The 23,027-nt window shown below is 55.9% G+C and overlaps 8 protein-coding genes across 8 annotated transcripts; 4 read left to right on the top strand and 4 right to left on the bottom strand.

Annotated features, from left to right (window-relative positions):
- Positions 1–368: 368 nt before the first annotated feature.
- On the top strand, positions 369–2,681 carry BJX67DRAFT_371038 (FAD-dependent oxidoreductase; the record flags this gene model as incomplete). The annotated part of the gene is made up of 7 exons (XM_071031013.1): positions 369–899; positions 994–1,188; positions 1,262–1,382; positions 1,440–1,535; positions 1,609–1,640; positions 1,708–1,989; positions 2,676–2,681. 7 exons carry the CDS (start codon positions 369–371, stop codon positions 2,679–2,681), a joined length of 1,263 nt encoding a protein of 420 aa, XP_070888037.1.
- A 3,027-nt stretch (positions 2,682–5,708) lies between these two features.
- BJX67DRAFT_348675 (uncharacterized protein) lies at positions 5,709–6,213 on the top strand. The gene has a single exon (XM_071028678.1). It carries the CDS (start codon positions 5,921–5,923, stop codon positions 6,149–6,151), a length of 231 nt encoding a protein of 76 aa, XP_070888038.1. The 5' UTR covers positions 5,709–5,920; the 3' UTR covers positions 6,152–6,213.
- Positions 6,214–7,043: 830 nt separating this feature from the next.
- On the bottom strand, positions 7,044–9,083 carry BJX67DRAFT_371039 (ferric reductase family protein; the record flags this gene model as incomplete). Its single annotated transcript, XM_071031014.1, has 1 exon — positions 7,044–9,083. The coding sequence occupies one exon, from the start codon at positions 9,081–9,083 to the stop codon at positions 7,044–7,046; it is 2,040 nt and encodes a 679-aa protein (XP_070888039.1).
- A 337-nt stretch (positions 9,084–9,420) lies between these two features.
- BJX67DRAFT_379540 (copper transporter family protein) lies at positions 9,421–10,066 on the top strand (the record flags this gene model as incomplete). Its single annotated transcript, XM_071032595.1, has 2 exons — positions 9,421–9,492; positions 9,563–10,066. 2 exons carry the CDS (start codon positions 9,421–9,423, stop codon positions 10,064–10,066), a joined length of 576 nt encoding a protein of 191 aa, XP_070888040.1.
- A 96-nt stretch (positions 10,067–10,162) lies between these two features.
- On the bottom strand, positions 10,163–12,371 carry BJX67DRAFT_371040 (sugar porter family MFS transporter; the record flags this gene model as incomplete). Its single annotated transcript, XM_071031015.1, has 8 exons — positions 10,163–10,498; positions 10,558–10,905; positions 10,953–11,220; positions 11,271–11,361; positions 11,411–11,500; positions 11,553–11,815; positions 11,867–11,930; positions 11,984–12,371. The coding sequence occupies 8 exons, from the start codon at positions 12,369–12,371 to the stop codon at positions 10,163–10,165; spliced, it is 1,848 nt and encodes a 615-aa protein (XP_070888041.1).
- A 1,936-nt stretch (positions 12,372–14,307) lies between these two features.
- On the bottom strand, positions 14,308–14,619 carry BJX67DRAFT_379542 (uncharacterized protein; the record flags this gene model as incomplete). The annotated part of the gene is made up of 1 exon (XM_071032596.1): positions 14,308–14,619. One exon carries the CDS (start codon positions 14,617–14,619, stop codon positions 14,308–14,310), a length of 312 nt encoding a protein of 103 aa, XP_070888042.1.
- A 333-nt stretch (positions 14,620–14,952) lies between these two features.
- BJX67DRAFT_379543 (uncharacterized protein) lies at positions 14,953–18,943 on the bottom strand (the record flags this gene model as incomplete). The annotated part of the gene is made up of 5 exons (XM_071032597.1): positions 14,953–17,980; positions 18,029–18,108; positions 18,158–18,460; positions 18,525–18,805; positions 18,856–18,943. 5 exons carry the CDS (start codon positions 18,941–18,943, stop codon positions 14,953–14,955), a joined length of 3,780 nt encoding a protein of 1,259 aa, XP_070888043.1.
- Positions 18,944–20,526: 1,583 nt separating this feature from the next.
- BJX67DRAFT_31985 (uncharacterized protein) lies at positions 20,527–22,825 on the top strand. The gene is made up of 3 exons (XM_071027305.1): positions 20,527–20,760; positions 20,828–21,170; positions 21,229–22,825. The coding sequence occupies exons 2-3, from the start codon at positions 21,109–21,111 to the stop codon at positions 22,763–22,765; spliced, it is 1,599 nt and encodes a 532-aa protein (XP_070888044.1). The 5' UTR covers positions 20,527–20,760; positions 20,828–21,108; the 3' UTR covers positions 22,766–22,825.
- The last annotated feature ends 202 nt before the right edge of the window (positions 22,826–23,027 follow it).

A 23,027-nucleotide genomic window follows, 5' to 3' on the forward strand; every position in this document is an offset into this window, starting at 1 on the left:
TACAATCTGATCTCGAAACCAAACCATCATCCAACGATGCCATGTGCACATGTGTACCTCTCTCGAAGGGACCTGCGCCTGCTGTCAGGCTCCCCTCTCACTGACGGAGAAATACAGAGGACCCTCCTCTTTCTCGAAAAGCTCACGGCGTGGTCCTCGAACCAGCCGGCCCGGCCCTCCGAACAACAACGGAGACTTTTCGCCCGCCCATCTCGTATCGACCCTGCAGCGCCCTGTCGCCGCGTCTCTATTTAAAGCACACATTTGCCTTTAACAGTAAGGAAGGGAAACCTTCGACGCTTGCCCTGAACCATAAAACATAAACATCAGAAACTCGACCACCAAAGACAACTCGAAGCTTGGCCGCCATGCCGTCGTCCACACCCTCCACACCAAAGGTCTCCGTCGTGATCGTAGGCGCCGGAATCGGCGGCCTCACCCTGGCCGCATTCCTCCGCCGTCTGGGAATCTCCTTTGTGGTTCTCGAGCGCACGGCCGTGCTCACACCCCAGGGCGCGGGGATCTCGCTGGCCCCGAACTGTCTCGCTGCGCTCGCGCAATTGGGTCTGTACGAGAAGATCGCGCGCAACGCCCAGGAGCTCCTGGGGATCCGCGTGTACCGGGAGAAAGAGTGCTGGGGCACGATTGACTTTGGGCTGGCGAAGCGGTGGTTCGGGTATAACGTGCTGTCGATCGAGAGGCATGAGTTCCATGGGTATCTGTACGAGGCGGCGGGGGGCGAAGGGGTCGTGCGATTGGGCTGGAACGTCGCGGATATCCTGGGCCTGGAGCGGGACAATGGTGACGGTGTCCTGCGGGTGGTGAGCGACGACGGCAGGGAGATCCATGCGGATGTCGTCGTGGGGGCCGATGGCATTCGCAGTGTAACTCGGCGCATTGTAAGTTTACCCCCTCCCTTGTCTTTCCCCTCTTCTGGTCGATTCGGGTCTATTCTTGTCTGCATGGAAGGCTAATTCCAGGGATCGTCGCTAGCTGTCTCGCTCGATCGGGCTGAAGTCGGAGAATACCATTCGCTTCACGGGGCGTGTCCATATGTCTGGATACACGCAGCCTCTGCCACACCTGTCCACGAATGACCTGGGGTACGGCCACTGGATGCTCTACAACGACAGCATCCTGACGACGTGGCCGTGCAAGGAGAACCGCCAGTGGTTTATCGGGGTGAAGGTACCATCCTCGTGTTCGGAGGGCAAGGGAAGGAATGGAAGGAAGCTGATCCCTCAATCTCATCTCCTCTTAGCGCGCCGATAACCTCGTCAACCCGGATCGATCTGTGTGGAAAGGGGCAACCCCCGACACGGTGAATGGAGTCTACGGGGAGAAGTTTCACCCCTTTGGAAAGGACGGAACGGTCAAAGCGAGTATGGCCTTCTCCCGCTTCCTTTCTCCCTTTTTGTCCACGCTAACGATGACGCCAGTCGTGGATCGCTCCGAGCGAGTGATTGCCAGCAACGTCTTCGAGGAGGCAGACTTCCCGCACATGGTCCAGGGGCGGGTCGCCTTACTGGGGGATGGTATGAGGCCATGAGACCCATGTCTTTGTCCCCTCTGACCTTATTGCGAGGCTGACTGAAGTCAATCCTGCAGCTGCCCACTCGATGACCTCATTTTTCGGCCAGGTATGTTGCAAGTGAAACAAGCCCAGGCCATTATTATCGCTCCTAGACCAATAACATGCAAATACAGGGGGCGTGCCAGGCCATCGAAGACGCAACGGTGCTCGCCGACTCGATCTCCTTGTTCCTCGATGGCGACAAGAACGCTCTGGAAGCGTACTCACGAGTCCGCGAGAAACGTGCCCAGGAGGTTGCGAATTTCTCCGCGAACTACGCACTCCTTCACACAGCCAGATTGGCGCCGCTGGGCCTCGGGAAGCTCATGCGTGCCCTTGTCTACCGGCTTGTCCCAAGCAGCGCCTGGATGTGGTACCTCGAGTGGCTGTATGGCCATCAGCCTGTTTCCAAACGGGTATGTTACGTCCCCTGCCTGCTGCCTCTCGTGAGGAGTATAGCCCTAACTAGCCCAGCTGGAGGCCAGATTCAAAGTACAATGAACTGGACGAATGAGGAAATATTGCTTAATAGATTTCGTATACATCATCAATCGCATAAATCGTTATTATTCCATGCAATGTCTTTGTTACGGCGGCTAGGTAGGCTACATATGGAGGTTAAACTCATATTGCGCCGATCCAGGATCACCCAATACCCCACCTGAACTATTCATGCGCTCCCCATCGGTGGTGGGAGGATGAAAGGGGTTGTTGGCGTGCAAGATGCTGTCAATGCCCGGGGAGCTGAGATCCGGACTCATGAAAAACAAATCCGCCAGTGCGGCACTGGTGTCTCCCATCTGGCCAAACGGAGGTCCATCAGGGGTCCCAATGGATAGGTGAGAGCTACTGCTCGTCTTTAGGCCCAGGTCGGACCGGGCCAAACCGGGGAATCCAAGTAAAGACTCCAAGACGGGGTCGTCACTGAAGAATCCCGGATCGGGAATCTCCAGGGGCGGCGGTTGTTGAAACAGTAGGCCAGGGCTCTGTGGCATAAAATCCGACAGGGAGCCCGTGGACGAGCCAGATCCCATGGATAGATCGCCCGGTCGGTCGAAGGGAAAGGGAAATCCGCCGCGCGAGGACGGCATGTAGGGAGCAGCGCTAGCAACGCCGTCCATATCGGGGGTGGAAGCAGGTCGGGTAGGCGGGGATGTGACCAGGACTCGCAAAGCAGATTTGACCCATTTCAGGCGCTTCTTCGCAGGTCGGAGGATGGACGCGTATTGTCCAAGGAAGTCCAACTTGCACGCCTCGTGGAGTTGCTCTGCGCAGTCCGCCAGTTTGTCGAGCGAGGGGATTGCCTTGCCATCCTCCTTTTGCTGCCAGTCCCCTTGGTTGTGGATTCGGACCAGCGCACGGCTGCAGGCGTCGAGCGAGAGAGCCAGAGTGTGCACGCTGTGGGAGCGCTGTGTCGGCACTGGGCTACTGGGAAGGGAGGGAAAGCGCGCCGCGATGGAGAGCACTGCAGCCGTGCACTCGGCCATCACGTTGACGGTTGAGAGAGAGACGGGGGGAGGTGATCGCCGTTCGGGCCCAAAGAGCATGTGGAGGATGATTGTGTGGTACGCAGTGAGGAGGAAGAACTGGCAGGACGGATTGTTGACCTCACGCTCCACCAGCTGGATGGCCTGCATCAGAATCCCACGGATCTCGAGCGACAGGCTGGAGGGATCGAACCGCGACCGCAGGAGGTGGTGCAGCTGGTGGAGATGCCGCGTGTGCCAGGGAGCGGCCTGGATCTTGCGCTCTTCGATAGGGGCATTGAGATAGAGGGTGTAGATGTGGGCGACGGTGCTGGTGACATGGCTCAGCGGCCAGAGCCAGCGCATCGCCTGAGCCTGGGCTGGCAGGGTCGAGATATTGTTCGAGGCGCGGTCCAGATGGAGCAGCGCAGAGGTGGTCTCGTCGAGGCTGGGGAAGTCGGGGATTTCGTCCGGCACCAGGAGGGTGAAGGGCTGGTCGATTTGCATAAAGGCCCAGGTGGTCGTCGACAGGCACAGCCAGTAGATGTTCTGGATGATCTCCTGCTCGACCCGGCCGATGTCCATCCCGTTTAGCTTCATGCTCTCTTTGGCGCCCTCCTTGCTGCCCTGCCGCTGGTGCTGCCGCGAGACAATGCGACAGGTATAGCCGATGTAGCAGGTGCCCCGACGAGCATATCCTCGCGACAGATCCCTCCAGCCCAGGAGGATCAGTGCTTGTGCTGTCGATATCGGCGCGGCATCAATGTGTGCAAGCGACCGCTGCTTCAACTGCGACGCAGAATACTCGGCGAGTTGCTGTAGGATCTCGTCATAGGGCGTGGTACAAATATCATTGGCATTGGCATTCTCACTGCTGCCCAGGGCCTGAAATGTGTCTGCGATAATAACCGCAAGCAGTGCTTCGTCTACCGTCTCGTCTTGGATGGCACTCAAAAGCAGAGTCTTGGAGATGAGCGGCGAGAGGGGATGCATGAAGAACCAGAGATTGACCATTTGAGCAACGCGATGCTTTCCCAGCTCCGCAAGAGGGCTCTTCAGATGTCGAGGGGGTTCGAACATGCTGGGCGTTGTGTCGTCTGCCAGTGATGCAATGTAAAAATGCTGGTGCGGCGCAGACTGCGGTCGCTCGATGCCCAGCTGTCCAAAGCGCAGGAGGAGGATCTCGACCATCTCATGTGCCAGGAAAGACAGCAGTCCGTCGTAGCTTAACGAGGATTTCGGCCGTGGCGTAGAGGTATGCCCCGATGACGGCTTCTGCATCTGCCGGTGAAAGGACGCGATAGAGTCGGAGAACAGATTCGACCGGGAACCCGACTTCCTGATAAAATACTCGTGAAACATCTGCTCCAGTTCTTGGCCGAGGGTCTTGTCGCCTTGACTCGCGGGAGTTTCCTGCGCGTGGGGGGCCGCAATGCCGGGCGGTTCATTCTCGGGCTGTTTGGACTGCGGCGACTGGGGGAGAGCAGGCAAATCGAACTCGGGAACACCGGTCGAAGACGCAGCCGAAGTCGTCGGAGGCGAAGAGAGACGGCGACGGCGTGCAGGAGTTCGTGATTGCCGTTGGGGATCGGATGAGCTGGTGCCTCGTCGTCGCGGTCGCCCCTTCCGTGCCTCGGGGCTGTAAATGCAGTTGATATTTCGTTCGCGACAGGCGGTGCAGATCGGCCCGCTGGAGCATCGGATCTTCCGCGCACGACAGAAGATGCAACTGCGGTGGAGGCCGGAGGATGTGGTGGAGGAGGTGGCTGGAGGAGGAGGATCTGAGGCTGAAGGAGGCCTGGACGAGGGATTAGACGTCGGAGGCGCTGAGAATGGATCTGCTACGGTCAGTCATCTTCTCGAGAGGCCGCGAGAGGCGTCTACCTGGGGCCATGGTGGTGATGTCGCGGGGAGTTGTGAGGTCTGTAAGAGCCAGGAGAGTCTCTGTCGCCGACGAGGAGGCTATTTATATGGCCCTGCCTGCCTTCAGACCAGACTTATGCAGCCCAGCAGCGCCAACAGTCTTTCTCCCGAGCAGGCTTCTTCGTCTGTTCTTCCAGTTCGCTCGCCCAGGATAACCTTGTCCACGCGAGCCACGGTGGACCTCGAACTGACCTGTAACTCGTATAATCCTGGGAAGCTCATCTGCAGAGAGTCGCTCCGTCTGCAGTGATCCCCTCAAAGGAACCCGTAGAAACCTCTAGGCTTGGGGCCGGCGCTCAGTCCAAACACCCGGGCGTCCACGGCCTCGTGTTCAGCAAGCGGCAGCCCGGTCAAGGGCACGCCACGAGGCACAATGGACGTATCGCAGGCCACTGCCGCACGCAGGGCCAGTCCCGCCCGATCCGCGGGTGCCAATGACGGTCGTGAATCCATGCTCGTTGCTGCAGGTGTGCTGAGGGGGTTGTTAACCTTGTTTGTGGAAAACATCATCGTGGCCAGTGGATATCCCCGTGGCACCGGCCCCTTTCCTGCAGATGGCGATCACCGTCTCGAAGGCTCACGAGAGAGGGATTTAAGCTTCCTGAAGAGGTCCAGCTGGAGGTTTCTGACAGCCTGTCGTCTCTTTGTTTCTTTTCTTTCCCCCTCAGCTCTGCCCTCTGCCAGCCGCCCAGCCTCCGCCGTGCTGCAACCTCATCTCCCTCATACAGAGACTTCTTTCGCACGATGTCTTGGGTTGGGCCAGTTGGAGCTAATGCTTGAAGGATTTCAAGAAGCAATACCCCCACCCCAATAACACCCGAAGTTGCCGAGAAATCTTCGCTGCTCTTGGATCAAGCCTCCAGCCCCATGGCGATCACCTCCGTCGCGTCTCTCCCCCCCGGCCCCGTACCAGAACAGACTGGAACGAAAACAAGGACTTGGAAACACGAACAACGGAATGTATGAAATATCTTCAAGCTGTCTTCTGGCGCATTCCAGTCACGCCTTCCTTGCCCACGTTTGGATCCTCACCAGGATCCTGCGCCCCCCACCCCGCCTGATCGACGCCAGACAGTCTCAGCGATCAAGTCTCCATGACGAAGCTCTGTTGGAGACCGCACAAAACCGAGTCAAGTTGCCTCTTGTTGTCTCCTCCATGACGATCCTCAACAGTGCTCGTACTCGCTGACACCGTCTTTGCGGTCGTTGAGACGCCGCTCTGGAACGTGTCTTCCATGTCGCATTCTCCACACCAAGGCCGGCTGTTAATTCCTCCCTTCATTCTCCAATCCATCGGAAGACCACGAGCATCCATTCCAAATTCGACGATGAGAATGAACGTTCTTTCCCCTGAGCCACAGCCGGGAGAGACGCGAAATCCCCAACCAACAGAAGAAGCCTTCGAAGCCCCAGAAGGTCGTTTCCTGGTAACGAGAAGTCTTCGGAGACGTCCATCCACCCCATTCAGCCCCCTGACCAATCTTCCAGCCGCAGAAATTAACCCGGGTCGGAGCACGCCGAGAGTGGAAGCTCTGGAATTGGCCCCAGCCCCCTCCACCCAGAGTGATTGGGTCCAGGAACCGGGATTGCGCCCGCGACTCCGTTTCTTCTCCCCATTTTCGTCTCCCCATTGGAAAGGCCAGAGGAATCGAGTCTGTGTCCTTGAACCCTCCAGAGCCTGGAAAGTGTGCGCAGCCTCAGAATGGTTGTTTAGGAGTGGGACAAGACACAACACATTTGTTTTGAGCCTGGGCAACAAGGCCGATGAAGCCACGGGGAGCACACGCGAGCAGAACCCAGCGCGCTTTTCGTCTTACAAGCCACGACAAAAGTCTAATTAATATCGAATATCCAATCAATGCGATGAGTAGTCCAGTAGTCCTGCAAGGTATGCCCGGCGGAAGATTTGATAGGGATGTTTCCCGTAAATATATAACGGTATGCATGTTATTTGAATACGCTAGTATGTGACCATATATATATACATCGCAACATCTATATTAAATACTTCATGAAAAGGTTGACCCATCATCTCGAGACCAGCTCAGACCAACTCATACAAACTCAGACAGCTCAGACAGCTAATACTCCAACCGATCGTCCGCCAAAAGCTGCACGTCGAACCTCTCTTGCCCCCTCCACACCTCGCCCGGCCGATTACACGACGCAACAGCACTGCGCAGGTCGCGGATCATCGATAGCGGCCCGCTGGCGATTACGCGCGTCGGACCGCTCACAGTCCTCGCGACGAACTCCGTCACCTCTTTCCCGAGATCAGGATGTTCGGCGTGTCCGGTTGATAACGAGGCTGTGGACGAGGGTTCGTGGATACTGAATGTTTCCTCTTTCATTGAGGATGATGACGAGGAGATGGAGGACGACGACGGGTGCTGGCCCTGGACGGCTGCTTGCTTCGATTTTTCAAGCGCGGTCGCATTCCCCGAGACAGCCGAGGTGCTATCCTCATGCTCAACCCCCCTTGTGACGAATATCCGGATGCGGAAGTTCGACGACGCCGCTGCCACCTTGCGCAGGATGCGAAGCTCCGGCTCGATCCAGGCTAGGTCGTCCTTTCGACGGATCGCCCAGATGAATTCGACGAGGCCGCGCCGTGGCGCCGGCACCGTCGCCGTCGCCGTCGCCGTCGTGAGGGCCAGCAGGGCCGGGAGGACGAATGTCACCCCGCTCCCCCCGGCGATGCACATGACGTTTACGTCGTCCTCGCGGACGAAGTCGTCGCCGACGATGGATTGGCCGTAGGGGCCGGAGAGGACGACAGAGGTTGTAGGAGGGGAACCACCTGCACCAGGCGGGGCCTGCGCATCACGCACGATGTCGGCGAGCTGCTTCGTGAGTCCCTTCCTGGTGCGGATGATGTATGTGTGGTTCTGCGCGCGCGGATTCACCCCGGGGACGGTACAGGGAGTCATCGGGTGACTTTGCCAGATACTCAGCGCCGGGAAGCAGAGGAAGAAGTGCTGGCCGATGTTCCAGTCGTCGTGGTTGTGCGCGAAGTCCAGACGGACGACATCGCCGTCGTGCCTGCGTTCGAAGAGGGTCATACGGGCGTCGGGGATGTGCAGGCCAAATGTGCCGGTCGTGTCCGGGGTGTTGAAGTGGTGCAGGACGAAGGTGCGGGCGAGCCGGATGCCGCGGTCGAAGGCCCAGATGACCAGCGATGCGATCATCCAGCAGTATAGCTGCGCCCAGTGGCCCCAGCAGGCGCCGATGTAGACCATGGCTAGGACGTAGTGGGATTTGCGGAAGAACTCGTAGCCCGTCAGTCGGATGCCCCATTGCGTGCTGAAGGTGACCATAAACGAGAGGAGGATCATGGCGACGACGCCCCAGATGATGTACAGCTGGGCGATGAACTCGTTCCAGACTGTCGGCTGGGGCTGGTAGAGGCGGGCTTCGACGATGGTCCAGCCGAGGGTGTGCAGGGCGGACTGGACGAAGATGACCCAGCCGAGCCAGCGGTGGAGGAACATGAAGTGGTGGTAGGGGATGCCGGTGATGAGGGAGAGCAGCGACTCGCGGCTGGAGAGGAGGACAGAGAGGGGAGTCAGGGCGAAGGCGAGGACCCCGATGCGGTCAGACCAGGGGCCCAGCCCTGTGCGGGTGTTGTAGACACCCGGCGAGTCGCTGACGGGGGTCACCCATTTTTTGTAGGAGATGCCGACGAAGGTGAAGACGGTCAGGTAGGCGATCAGGATGGCGAGGATGAGGATCTGTAGACGCGTAGTGTGGCCGAAGAACCAGGTGAGGCTCTCCGGGAGGAGATGTCGACGGGTGAACGCCTTGATAGAGGTTCCCAGCCGGTGGACCGCATTCTGGCGAGGCCGCGAGTCCTCCAGCAGCTGCTCCTTGGACGGGATCGTCGTCGTCCGCGCAAGGGGGAACAGACGCCGACCAAGCACCCACAGGAACAGAATTCCGCAGATGACAGCCCACAGGATGAACGTGTACATCATCCCCAGGTCATGCTCGTGGTACACTGCGTCGAGGTAGGCGCAGGACCCTGCGTCGTTCAGGCACGGGACCTGGCGCGCGGCATACCCCCAGTGGTACTCCAACTCGGAGTCCTCGGTGAAGTCCTGGATGTGCCGCCGAATACTCATGATGGGTGCCACCGTTCCTGTGTCATGCCGCCTGTTGAGTGTCCAAAACGTGGCCATCGCGCGTTTAAGACTGTGAAGTGTCTGGACATCGTGGGACATCGCCAAGACCAAGCACCTCACCCGCCGGAAAATGCGCTGGTTTTGATTGGCCAGAGGACCCTGCCAAGGCCAGAAATCTGCTCAATTGTGCTCGGGACCCACAAAAACTCAATCTAATCAGTGGGCAGCCCGAGATCGCAGGCAGGGCCTTAAAGATCGTTCCAGCAGAATTTCGGAGCTCTCAGACTCAGCTCTCAGTTCTCAGATTCACAGCTTCACAGCAGTCCCAATCATCAAGATGGACTCCCACCTCTCCCCCCGCATGGCCGGCATGGACATGCCCGCCACCAACGCCTCCTGCTCCATGGACGTACGCCTCCCAACTCCCATCCCATCCCATCCCGTCCCACGCCATCCCTCACCGAGACTAACTCGACCAGATGATCTGGAACTGGAACACAATCGACAGCTGCTTCCTCGCCGAATCCTGGCACGTCACGACAAAGGCCATGTTCGCCGTCTCTTGCATCGGCGTCGCCCTCCTCGGCCTCTCCCTCGAATTTCTCCGCCGCGTCGCAAAGAACTACGAGGAGTCTCTGCAGCGGCAGTTCAGGCGCCACGCACTCTCGCAGCTGGACTGCGGCCCGTCATCATCACCTTACAATGGAAGTGCACCCCCGAGCGTCGTCGCGTACCGCGTCGGCCCGATTCAGCAGGTTATCCGCGCAATACTGCACGTCACGCAGTTCGGGGTTGCGTACATCACCATGTTGATTGCGATGAGCCATAACGGGTACATGATTATTTCTCTTCTTATTGGCGCGTTCCTGGGCAAGTTTTTCTTTGATTGGGGGCAGTACCGGGTTGTTTTGGGAGGGACGCAGGGGCAGGGAGGAGAGCAGTCGGACAAGTCTTATACCGCATATCCATCTTATCTTCTCTAGCAGGCTATTGAACTACAAACCCTCCTGATCGGTCATCGGTCACCTTGTCACCCATATCACCACCACGGCGCTGCCACACTGCCAAACAAAAAAAGCCTACTCATAGTCGTAGAGCTGCTTCTGCGGCGCCACATCGCCCCGCAGGATGTACTTCTGGAAGTACCACGGCAGCATCTCGGCATAGTGCGCAATGTGCTGCCGGGTCGGCACGGAGAAGACCTGGTCCAGTTCCTCGAGCGACAGCGCCTTCGTCTCGGGGAGACAGAAGTAGCACGTAATCCAGCCGAAGACGTTCCAGGCTGCGTACCAGCCAAAGGCGCCCTGTGGGCTGAAGGCCGCGACGAGAGGGAGCCAGGTCAGGGAGACGATGAAGTTGAAGCCCCAGGTTGTTGCGGTGGCGAAGGACATGCCGATGTCGCGGATATACAGGGGCTGCGGGGGTTAGCAACGTTTCTTTTTTCAGCGATAGGGATGTTGAAAAGGGAGCGTACGAATGCTTCTGCGGAGTATGTGAATGGAACAGGTCCTTCCCCGGGGGAATACACGATCATGTACAGGTAGATACCTGTCGCGACGCAGGCCACCCGAGCTGTTTCCATGGTTTCCTGCGGGATGTAGAACGAGAATCCCGTGAAGAGAAGGAAGAGAGCCATCAAGGGGAAGGTGGTGAGCAGGAGGTTCCGTCGACCGAAGGTGTCGATGGTGTACACTGCCGGAAGGGCGAAGATCCAGTTTGTAATGCCGCAGCCCAGTGAGGTGATGAACGCCGTGCGCCGGTCAAAGCCCGCGTCGCGGAACATAGACGACGAGTAGTACATGATGGCGTTGACGCCGCAGAACTAGACGTGTCAGCGCTGTTTCTCCCCAGGACCCTGGACCAACATACCTGCTGCATGAACATGACGAAGAAAGAAGACTGCGCCGCACGCCGGTTGCGAGGCACGGTAAACATCTCGCGCCACAGCTGCTTGCCCTCGCGGAGCTTCTCCTCCACCTTCAACGCCGCGTGAATATAGTACAGGTCGCGCGCGGCCTGCAGCTGCGAGGGGCGCAGTTTGCACAGGGCATCGAACGCGTCGTGGTAGCGGTCTCTGATCATATACCATCTCGGGGATTCAGGACAGAAGTACACCTGGATGCAGACGAAGAAGGGGCTGAAAGCCGTTAGACACCCTCGGGGAAATAGCATTCTGAGAACACTCACGGGATAGCGGTCGACGCCAACATCAGGCGCCAGTTGAACCCGGGAAGTCCGTCAACCACGACATCCATGAATGCAACTGAGGCAATGTACCCTGTACTTGCGATTAGTACGCTCTGCGGTGGCGTAATTGATGTTCGTACCGAGCATGATTCCGAAGGCCGTCCACATCTGCCACATCATCACCAGAGCACCACGGATGTTGGCAGGGCTACATTCAGCGCCGTATACGGCTGCAAGTTGTCAGTTTGGAGTTTTTGTGTCTTCGAGGACCGAGAGACATACGGGTTGTCGTCGACTTCGCGCCCACAGCCAATCCGAGTAGAAATCGGCCCAGGAGCAGATTCCACCATGTATGGGCAGCAGCCATCCAGAACGACGAAGCGAACGAAATAAAGCACGAGATGAAGATACATCCTCGACGACCGAAGTACCGATTGAGCGGGGCGGTTGTCCAGCAACCAATGAGCGCTGAACACAGGTAAGGAGCTCCGTTGAGAAGACCTCGAAGCCATTCATTCTCCACGTTGAATTCCTCAAAGTAGAACCTATCCATGGTTAGTCCCCATTCAAGACGAGCTCAGAAGTGGCCAGCTTACTCCTGTGCCCCATTGACGGCAGTCTGGTCCATTCCCTGCACGATAGCCGACCCAGCACAGAGAACTATGTATATGCCCCGTTAGTCACGGTCCTACTCTCAAAAGAAGAATACATACTGGTCATGAAGTACATCATGAACGGTTGGCTCCATCGGTGCGTCTTCTCACAACGGAGTAATTCTTTATCATCTTCCGAGAGGTCGTCGAGGTCCTCGAATAGCTTGGGGTCCTGCGCGATGAGAGCGCCCTTCTTCAGGTCCGGTAGTATGTGCTCCAGGCCCTTTTCTCTGGCGAACTCCTCGACGTCGTTGAACAGCTCCTCGCGAGTAAGACCCGCCAGGGGGTTCTTGAGTTTCGAGTTGGTTGTAATGGCCTCGCCCTTGGGGTTCACCTCTTCAGCCCACTGGTGCGCAACTTCTCCATCCGCCTTGCCACTTGAGCTGGACGACTCGACGTGGTGAGACTCTTGGATGGGAGCCTCGGGGTCGGTCTGCTTTTCACCCATGACCGAGCTGAGTACAACGTTTCCTGCGCGATGTAGTTCTAGCGTCCTAGGGGGGAGGCTGAGCCCATGTGATACACTGCACGCAGGGCGCAACAAGCAAATGAGAGGAAGAAGAGACGAGAATTCCGGGTCACAGAGGAGACCCCACGGGGTGGCCGGCCCCTTTTAACGTCGGAAGTTCGCAAGACCTCAGGCAGACCCGTCTCCACCTCAGAGGGCAGGAAGGCCAACAGGTTGCAACCAGAACGTTGATGGCATTGGCGATGCTCCCCGCATCTTGACTGGCTCTTCCCCGGAACCGTCAGTCTCGTCTCCCTCTCCGGGCACTTGCTCGTCAGTCCTTGTCACTTTGGGGGCTGAGCCAAGAGCCGTGGAGTGCAAAGAAAGACAACGATTGCGGGTCCTGGGAGTCTTGGTCTACATATGGGCGGACGCCTAGCGTCGTGGTATGAGTTCTCGGCGGGATCCATCGAAGTACGCAACCATAATAGGCCGTTTGGAGAGTCGTGGGCCTAGAAGACGATCGCCAGGGTGGGAGAACCAATTCGGCTTCATGCGCCGCTCGATCCGGATGAGCAGAACACCTGGCGAGCAGCTCGGAGAGCAGAATCAAAATCCGATACTCCAGACTCTGACCACAGCCCAGCTCTCATGCACTGCCAAGAAGGCGGAGATCCCAGGTGGTATCCGTGGCGTTGTGTTGACGACGTTGTGTTGAAGCTCCTCCCGCAGTCGTCATCGAAGGAGTCCGGCGGGGAACGCCCAGTCTCTCCACAAAGGATGACCCCAAAGCGTCCAGGGTCAAGAAAGGCAGCAGAAGGAGCCGCCACTTGGGAGTCTACTTCGACGTCAGCAGGGCTTGCCGTCTTTCCGCATGAGGCGGAGAGCTCTCGGCGTCTCGCTCGGCACTCTCGGCGCCCAGTCCGGCCCGCCACTCATCTCCGCCGGATCGGGAATATTACGGGGGGCCAAGCGAGCACATCCAGGCTGTTTATTCAAAACTGATGATCATGGCCGGCTTCAGATAGAGCCCGTGAGTGGTTTTCAGTCAAGAGACTGTCTGTGTGCATCATTGCTCTCCACATCCTTCTGGGCCAGCGCAGCCTTCGTCTCAACGTCGCGATGAAAGTCCTCACAGCAACGCAGCCCGTGCGACACAGGCAAAAGTTTTTCAGGGTGAGTGACAAGCAGTTCCGGAACAATTCCACATGGAGCCAGGGCGAACAGAGTGGTTTTCAGGGCAACACGGGTTGACCACGAAGAATCTCCACTCGAAACAAATCGAGTCAGTCTGAAAGCAGGATCGGACAACCGGCTGAAGCTCACGACATGCCGAGAGCAGCGGTGGACCTCGCCCTGGGCAAAGAAGCATTGAGTGGCTGTCGCAGGGCTGGTCCTTACGGCGAGGCGAATATGGCGATGATGTCAATGGCGTTGTCGGTGATGTCTCGAGTAGCTATTCGACAAAGAAGAGGAGGCAACGTGTCGTTGAGCCATTATTCTCCCGTAAAAGATCAGTCCGGCCTCTTTAAACACGAGAGGTGATAGCAAACGGTCGCAAAGAAGGGGAAATCATGAGACGGGAGGGGATACAGCCCCATTATACCTCACCGCACCCATTGTCTAATAATCCACCCCCCTCGAGCCGACTAAACCTCAACAAGGGTCTGCCACGGCGGGAAGTATATATCGTGCGAGGCAGGCGCCAGTAAGACACGCGACGCACCGCCGGATTAACATCTAGCCTTCCGAGGAAATGCGCTACAGTCGCTTCATAGTCATGTTTCTATTCATAACAAGCATCACTCGGAAACTGACCAAAGACTTCACCGATCACCCACGCCAATGCTTCCTGACTCAGTTCCCTTTCTATACACCCCAACTGGTATTATCGAAAACAGCAACAAGGCAATTCGGTATCCCTCTCCCGCGACGTCTATACCCCCGACCTCGCCATAAAAGGCACAACCCCAAAGACCAAATAGCATATCATCGTGCCCGTGATGGCCACTGCAAAGACCCACCCGCACATCTGCGCATTGCGCACCAGCTGGCTGCGCTGCTCCGAGAACATGGTGAATGACCGAAGATGGTGGACACGTAAACGGGATGTAGCTGGTGGAGGGAGACACCCAGGGTCGGGGTCGGGGTTAGGGCTTGGGTGGGACAGGCCGAGGAGGCGTTCTTCGTCCTCGGGGTGAGTGGTTCTCGTGTTGTGGTTGTTCTCTGGTTTGAGGGATAGTGGCATCTTTCAGATAGCCGGTTCAGATGTTTTCTTCTGTCTGATGTGACTCCTGGAGGGATGGAAGATGGTGCCGGGTTTCGGGGGCCGCGACTCCGTGACTTTCGTTCAGTGCGGTTGGCTGGGACGAAGGTTAGAGGTTTTTCATGTTAAATTGATGGGTAAAAGTTTGGGATTGTCGAAAAAAAAAAACTATATAAAGGTGTCTCTCGGCACGGGTTTCTTCAGAGGCGACGGCGGGTTTAGAGTTCTGTGTTTGACTTGCGTGACTGGCTTCTCTCATTGGCTGGCCCGTAGCGAGGTAGTCGGTGGTGGACCAGATTGACTATAACCTTCAACCTACTCCTCCGGCTCTCGCAGTCCACGGACGGATTCCAAAGACCGTGATTGGTTAAAATCCCGCCAGCATGTCGGACGCGATTGAGAGCGACCAAAGCCCGCAAAGCTCTTGACTCGCCTGAGCTGGTGGTTCCTCGGGGTGCTGGGCTTGCTCTCGGCAGTGGCTTCATCGAGCAAACTGCCAGCTCCGATCTTGTCCAGACGCTCTTTGAGATCGCCGAGAAGCTCCTCCCTTTCTTTTCGGTCTGCAGCGCTTCCGTCATCCTCATCTCTGGCTGCAGTTCGAACATTGTCTTCGGGGGTGCTAAGCGCCTTACTTCGCTCTGTGGCTTTCACAAAATAGGCACAAGCCTGCCGGAGAAACAACTGCCGTGTCGTCTCATTCTGGCCGTCGTTGTCGGATGCCAGGTGCTCTGCATCCCCGATGTGCTCTTCCGCAAAGAAGAGCACCGTTTCCCAATCCTCGGGGCAGTTGCATCTGCTATTCTCCCACGCCGCACGCATCAATAATTTCCGCTGCAGGAGCCTCCCACTATATAGTGATGCACTCGCTTGCAGAACTAGGCCCCTCCAGAGAGGCGAGTCTGGATCAGCGAAGTACCGCGACGCCCCGTCAGCGGCGACAAGCTCCGCCGCGGCCCGGCATCCGATCTCGAAACACGACTGCACCAGGTACCTATACCAGGCGGAGGCAAAGTCGAGGTCGTCCAGACACAGCAGTGTGTCGATGATTTTCAGGCAGGGAATCACCATTTTCTTGCAGAAGGAAGGGACGGCGTTATCCGCAATCTGCAAGACTTTCTCTCGCCACCAGACAACCGGTCCGAGCTCTGTTGACTGCCCTTCTTGGTCTACTGCCTTCAGAAGGGAAAGACAGTGGAGGAGGTCCGTATAGTGAGAGTCAAGGAACCCAATCTGCTGAAGCTTTCCAACCAGGGATTGGAGCTTGCAGAGTCCTCCCGCCTCCTTGTCTTTCTCGTCGTACGAAACCTTCCGGGACTCCAGTATCTTGCGGCTCACGAATGCAGATCTCTCGTACTCACCAGCAAGGGCCAAGTCAGTTGCAAGCCAGGGCAGGTCCCTCACGTTCTTCTCGTGACGCTCGTTCATCTCCACTTGACGGAGTCCGTCTGCAGCCTGTCTGTAGAGTGCCCTCGCATCGTCCATCTTCTCAATGATAGCAAACGACGAGGCGAGCATAAGCTGGGCTTTGCGTCGCCAGTGAACGTCGTCCTCGCGCTGGTCTTTCCCGCCGACTGACTTCTCTAGAAACTCCAGGAACCGCCGGCCAGAATCGATACACGGCTGGAATTGCAATCCCTGGTAGAGCACCCTGACCTGCGCCAGGAACGATTGCCGTATCTCGCTGCCCGTCTTGAGCCCGGACTTCTCGTAGATCGCCATGACTTGCTCCATTACCGCGATTGCTTCTGTATAGTTCCCTGATGCATCATACTCGTCGGCTACCATGCGCATTCGCTCCATCCTCCACGCAATTCCATGGTCGGTGCGACAGTACGAATCGAATATCCGCGCTCCGCTCTTCGCGCGGTCTTTCCCAACAAGAGCGTACAAGCCGCCCAACGCCTCCGCAGCCTCGTCGTGTAGACCCCGCCGTATAAGCAGGGAAACAAGCACGCTATAAGCGAAGGACTTTGTGGCCAGAAAATGCGGTCGCGGTGCGGCGCGGTTGGCCATGTCGATACATTCCCGTAGGATCTTTATCGATTCATCATCTTTCTCTCTTTCTTTGCTACCCTGGTACATGGTGTACCCGAGCCGCGATAGGCTGATGCACTCCCAGTAGTTCCCTTTATTCCGGGTTTTCCGGACGGCAATAGACGCCAGTCTCTCTGCTGAGACGAAGTCATCTCGTGCACATGCTCGTATCTCCATGAGGAGGATCAGGGGGACGGGCAGTGAGTCCGTGGAGAGGGTAATAAGGTCCGTGGTCGCGTTTGCGAAGCCCTGGAAGAGCTTGGAGACGGCGAAAAGGTTCTGCGACACTTTCTGGAGCCCGAGACCGGGGGCTCCCGTTACATAATGGGACAACGCCGTTGGCAAGGGCGACTCCTCTGTGAGCTTCACCGCTAGAGCGCTGTTGTACCTATCGCTGGTGTTGAGGCGTGAGCCCGTGGTAATAGGGAGTGTCTCGGTGTTCCAGTTGGGGAAATACAGCAGCAGAAGAGCTGATAAAGCCTGCCAGGACAGGTAGCGCTTATCCTGAGCTCCGAATTTCTGTTGTCGACGTTGTAGCTCCATTCCATATGCCTCCATCAGCTCAGACGCTCGCCATTCAAATGACAAATACAGCAGCTCTGACCAGTAGTACAGCAGGTCCACGTCGTTATCTGGTATATTGCTCTGCTGCGTGGCCAGCGCATATTCTAGAAGGGCGCAGGCTTGGGGTGTTTTCGCGAATCGATATACAGTTGAAGATCCCCAGCTGGAATCTCCCGAGTCGAGCACTCTCGCGAGATAGTAGGGGACCAGCCGTGTTGCGTACGAGAAGAACGGATATCTTGATGGTAGTGTCGATGCTCCGCCATCTGTCAATGGGTACCCCAGCTCAACAAGCTTGATATACCCGACACAAACAGAGCATATCGTCTGTTGGGCCTTGTCACGGTCGATCCGGAAGTAGAGGATGTCGGAATCCTCGACACTCCACTCGCTCAATGGTCGCGTCAGAAAGTCCGCTACAGACGTGTGGGTAAGATGGTAGCGACCGTCTGTGACGCGGATGAAATCACCGCAGGCGTCTATGATACCGTCTATAGACACCAAGTCGTCCTCGATTGGGCCTCCATTATTCACATGCGTGGTATATGCGTAGCGGAGTTCGTCCGCCATCAGAGGCTCCGGAGAGGCAAGGATCGAGGACAGAAAGAGCCGGGCGCGCTTCATTGATGGCGAGGGCCTTGCCGGACTACCACCCGTCCTGGCCATGAGCTGTAGAAGTAGGCGATGATACTCGCGGTCCAGGTCATGAGGGACCTGATCGAGGGTATGCCTGATTTCCTCGAGACTGAAGCATCGTCACAATTCCTTGAAAATCAGGGTCGTCCAGAGGAACATCACCTGGGACTTCTGTTCGAGACTGGTCTGGACCAACTGTTTGGTTTCTGGTGTTGTAATCGTCAGTGCATCGTCCAACTCGGTTGCAATCAGCTTGTTGATATCATCGCGTGAAGCTTTCGGTCACTTCTAGCTTGAGCCTTGAGTCTTTCTGGAACGTTCGCATCGACGGCTCGCGGCCTGCCACAAGCAAATGGAGCTTCGGGTGGCCTTGGACGAGGTCAATCACAGTTGGGTAGCATCCACGGCCGCGAATATTCCAGTCGTTGGTCGACTCGTCGACTCCATCGATGACACAGTAAACGTCCGACGGGACAGCCCCTAAGGCACCCTGAACAGCCTCCAAAACGTTACGCTCGTTGATATTGGAATCAGTGACCAGCAGCTTCATTAGGAGGCGCACCTTACTGTCCGACAGATAGTTTAGAAGCTGCCATAAAAGTGAGCTAAGAAAGTCGAGGAACTTCCGCTGGGTCTCGCTGCCTGCCCAGAACGAGAAATGCACCTGCCAGCTCTCCCTGATCGCGCAGTTTTTCTGCGACGGATTTTACCAAGACCGACTTGCCGCATCCCTTGGGAACGTAGAGGCAGAACATGCGGCTCGTGTAGTCCACAGAGCCCGTGGTGGACTTGGTCAGCCATGTATTGAATGCCGAATGCGACCAGATCCATTCGCAGGTATTGTCGAGTCGCTTCGGGATAAAGCTGTCGCTGGATGGCCGGAGGAGAACGCGCAGCTTTAGACGAAGATCTGAAGATGAGATCTCTAGCTGTTCTGAGAGGCCATTGGTATTAGTGTGTTCGTCTGGCCCACAGCGCACTTACCTTCAGCTACTCTGTCGTGGTGATGCGTGATGATCAGAGTCAACGATGTCTTGACCTGACTCAGACGCGAAAGCGACTCTTTCAGCATCCTGTCCAACCTCGTCGACAAGGGTAAGGCTCTCCTGAAGAAATTCGAAGGATCCTTCGGCAACCTGATCTGCAAAGTTGTCTGGAGTGCAGAGAACTCCGTCCGCAGTTGCGATAGCACAGGAGAGAGACCCTGGAGTTGAGACCAGCTGATAAGGTCCTGCGTCCACCTCTTCTGGACGTCCTTCAGAATTTCCTCGATGCTCTGGAGCTCCGCAAGCAGCTCTGCCACCGCCTTGGCCGCATGCTTCCGATTCTCGAGTCCTCGCAGCGAGGTATTCAGTCCATGGACGATCTGAAGGTTTCGAGGAACCTCTCGAGCGAAAAGACGGGCGTGGCGGGGTTAACATTGCTGCTGTCCGTCGCGAGGCTAAGTCTGATCGTCGTTCATTGGTTGTCGTGGCCAGGCTCTGCAGCATGCTGCGGAGCTGCGCGGCTAGATGTCTAGGGGCGAGAATGCCTTCTCTAACGGGATATAATAACATGGGATAGAATAACTCGGGCCTCGAGCTTGGAATTGATTTACAAATGCTTGATTTTGCGCGCTAATGTAGCTCATAGCCACACGTCACGCGATCAAAACGCTGAAGGAGGGACGTGTTAAGAACCTCAGGCTTCCAGCAGAGAGAAAGAGAGGAACTGATCCGAGTTTGGATTACTATAGGCTTCGGGGAAATAGCCAGATAGTCAATATGCAATCATCACCAAGGGACATTGACTACTGTCAAGGTCCTATTTCCTTTGCCGGAAAATGACGTTGAAAATAGATCTGGGTTAAAAAGAATGAGGTCACCGCCTATGATATTAGGAGCCAAATCTACAAGCTACCCCACCTGATGATAGTCCAATTAATTATAGGCCATGATGGCCTAAATGCGTCCTTATAGAGGGACGCAATGTAGAAAGAAGTTGGTTTTCTGGGAGAGAAGAAATGCTAAAATCCGTCCGGAAAATGGACATTCCAGGCAACATGAGGTCCATCCCTGGTCGCTGCCAACAAACACGAGGCCGGATCCATGAAGCAAAGACAAAGGGCAATCAGAGGCAGCCTCATTTCCCAATCTTATTTTGAGAATGATCACAATGCATGCAATTCCCCGCTATCCATGATATACTAGCCCAGAAGTATCAACTTCCAACTTTCGACATGGTCGCAGATGGCCTGCGCAAACCACAGGGGCTTGGGCTTCACAAGACTTTTCTGTAGTAGTTGGGACTGACCCATGCTTGTTAACTGCCACTCCTTTGTAACTGCATTTATTCGTTGTTTTATTCTCTCCTGTACGGTGTGTGTGCATGTGTTTTCAATGACCAATTGGACAAAGGTGCAGCCCACTGGCACTAGCCCGTATTAGACGATATCACTTGATCATTCATCCAACAGCCAATAGGGCTGTTCCGTTTGAATGGATGCATTCGCCTTCCCACCACAAACCTCCTCACTAGTGCCCAAGCGCCGGACCGTATACCAGACATCAGCCTCGCCGTTTGCTGGATCGAATTGGCGAGCGACAAGTGGCTTGCATTCTCTCAAAATCAATACTGAGCAACGCTCTTCCTATCTACGTGTCAGCGATCCTACCACACTATGATATTTCACATTAATGCCGTAATTGCCCATCGTCAGCACCGGACGACTTTCTTCCTTCCCGGAGCCGCTCCCCAAAATCTCCGACTTTATTATTAGCTCCCGTGCAAATGATCGACTGAATCATGTTACTACATCCCAGAGATTTGAGCACGAAAATGAGCGGCTGTCCTTCCAACCAGGCAGGGGCCAATCTGGAAGATGACGGGAGTAGCGGTGGATGGCGCCAGGTAATAACTCTAGAACACTGGACAGCGAGGCACGACTTTGAAGGTCGACTGACAACCTGGATGCTAGGTTTTTGATATCTTTGACACACCGTTCTGGGATTCGAAAGCACAAAGTGTTGAAGATCCTATCCTGGTGGAGACCGCGGTATCTACTCACAAGTACTCGGGGCTCATGCCTCATATGCCGTTTAGATCAAGCAGTTTCGTACTAACCAAAGTTTTTCCTAGGATCTGGACCCTGAAGACAATGGAAAGCCAAATGGCTTTACTATTTACCCTCTTTCTGAATCGGTCCAGCAAGGAGACGTTCCCAACTTTTCAAGGCCTTTCACATCCTACTCGCCTTCTATGCGCCCAGAGACTAGAGAGAAAAGTCAGTCTCAGAGCATATGCTATGCGTTCTATGGAGAGTAGGTTAGCCCTTGGTACTGCAGATGTGAGAGTCTAGCCGAATTAACTAGCCTATAGGCTCAACAAGACCAACAACATGCGTCACAGTGAAACACAGACTTCCATGTCTGATCTAACTGTATTGCAAGACATACCAATCCCACAACAGCCGTCGTTAGGGGATAGTGGTGTCGGTGCGCTACACATGGCAGTTGGATCCTCGAATCTGGTGGATAACTCACATGAGGATCCGATGATCCAAATAGAGCGACCTAAGATCTCGTTATCCCTCCAGGGTCAACACCATCGCCGTGAGACCTCATTATCTCGCAGGGGAGACCAAGAGCCGCTTAAGCAGCACGCTCTGATCGACAACTCGCAGGGGGATCTATTCATCCAAACTGAACCGCCAAAAATCTCACCACGATACCAGGACCAACACCATCACTATAAGACCTCCTTATCTAGCAAGGAAGACCGAGGGTCGATCAGGCAGCGCGCTCTGGTCGACGACTCACATGAGGATCCAATCATCCAAAATGAGCCGACAAAATTCTCGCTATTCTTTCAGAGCCAATATCATAACCGTGAGAGCTCGCTATCCAGCGGGCCGGACCGAGAGTCGACTACGCAGTGTGGCTCCACTCCACCTTCATCTCCTGGCGTAGTAACCCAGGTTAATTGCACGTTTTGTCTACGTCCCTTTCGCAGCAAGCAGCAGTGGCAGGACCATGAAACGGCTGAACACTTGGAAAAGTGCCTAGAATCTTCCTCGAATGAGCGCGGCCGGAGAGAAACAAGGTCGAGCAAGAAGCCTACCCGTGCCCGATCTATACGCGCTTTCATATCCCGCAGAAAAACACCAAAGCCGGGCAATTCCGCACACCAAGAGCCCTCGTTATCAATAGATCCCACTTTACTTTGGTCTTGCGGTATCTGCGACCAGATCCTTAATACCTGGGACGATAGGGAGAACCATCTCGCCGAGCACTTTTCCCAGGGCGAAACGATGGCTCACTGGGATTGTCTGGTCTCGCCTTATCCGTGGAAGAAGTATTCCATCCCGTCAATTGATGCGCCGGATTGGGATCTAGATTTCCTGTTTGCTCTGCATTCTACTCTAGCCGCCTTACCGGGAGAGAACCTCTCTCATCCGAGTCAGGCCGAACAGCACAGGTTCAACTGTGAAACCTGTCATCTGGCTTTCTACGACGGCAACACTTGTATCAGGCATATCGAGTTATGGCATATTCCCAGAGATACCTGGATCTGTCCAATCGTAGGAGAATCCAGTCAACTGGACGACTTGTATGACGAGATTACGGGCCATGACGGGATCCCCATGGACTACTGTTCAGCTTGTGATGAGTTTCTCCCACCAGACGATACAGCCGCTCGCATCCAACATATGCAAGACGTGCACAATTTTTGCTCGCGTCCCTGCGCAGACGTAACCGCTGATAAGCAGCGCTTCTATCTCCACCTTGCGACGGTCCATAACTTCACCCAGGGTCGGATCGGAGAATTCATGAACCGCCACTCGATCAAAAAGCAGCCGCCCTTCGCAAATCTGCGGCGCGGTATTCGCGGGGGTAGCCATTCTTTGCTCTGGTGAAGGATACGAGCCTATGTTAAGGACTTCATAGAGTGGTACCCACCCAAACAGCAACATAACACGATTGTATAAACCTCCATTCCTTGAACTCCTTCTCCTTCTCCTCCAAAGGCCACGATTCATGTTTCCGCATTGGCCAGTCTATCATTTGCGACGGCAGTGGTCCGGTCCTCCCCCCGACATCCCACCATCCACACATGGAAACCGCACACAACCCACGAACCACGAGAAACACACCACCGCCAGGGGCCAAAAACCACCC

Source organism: Aspergillus lucknowensis (genome assembly GCF_044049455.1).
Source record: "Aspergillus lucknowensis strain CBS 449.75 chromosome Unknown BJX67scaffold_11, whole genome shotgun sequence".
NCBI classification, from domain to species: domain Eukaryota; kingdom Fungi; phylum Ascomycota; class Eurotiomycetes; order Eurotiales; family Aspergillaceae; genus Aspergillus; species Aspergillus lucknowensis.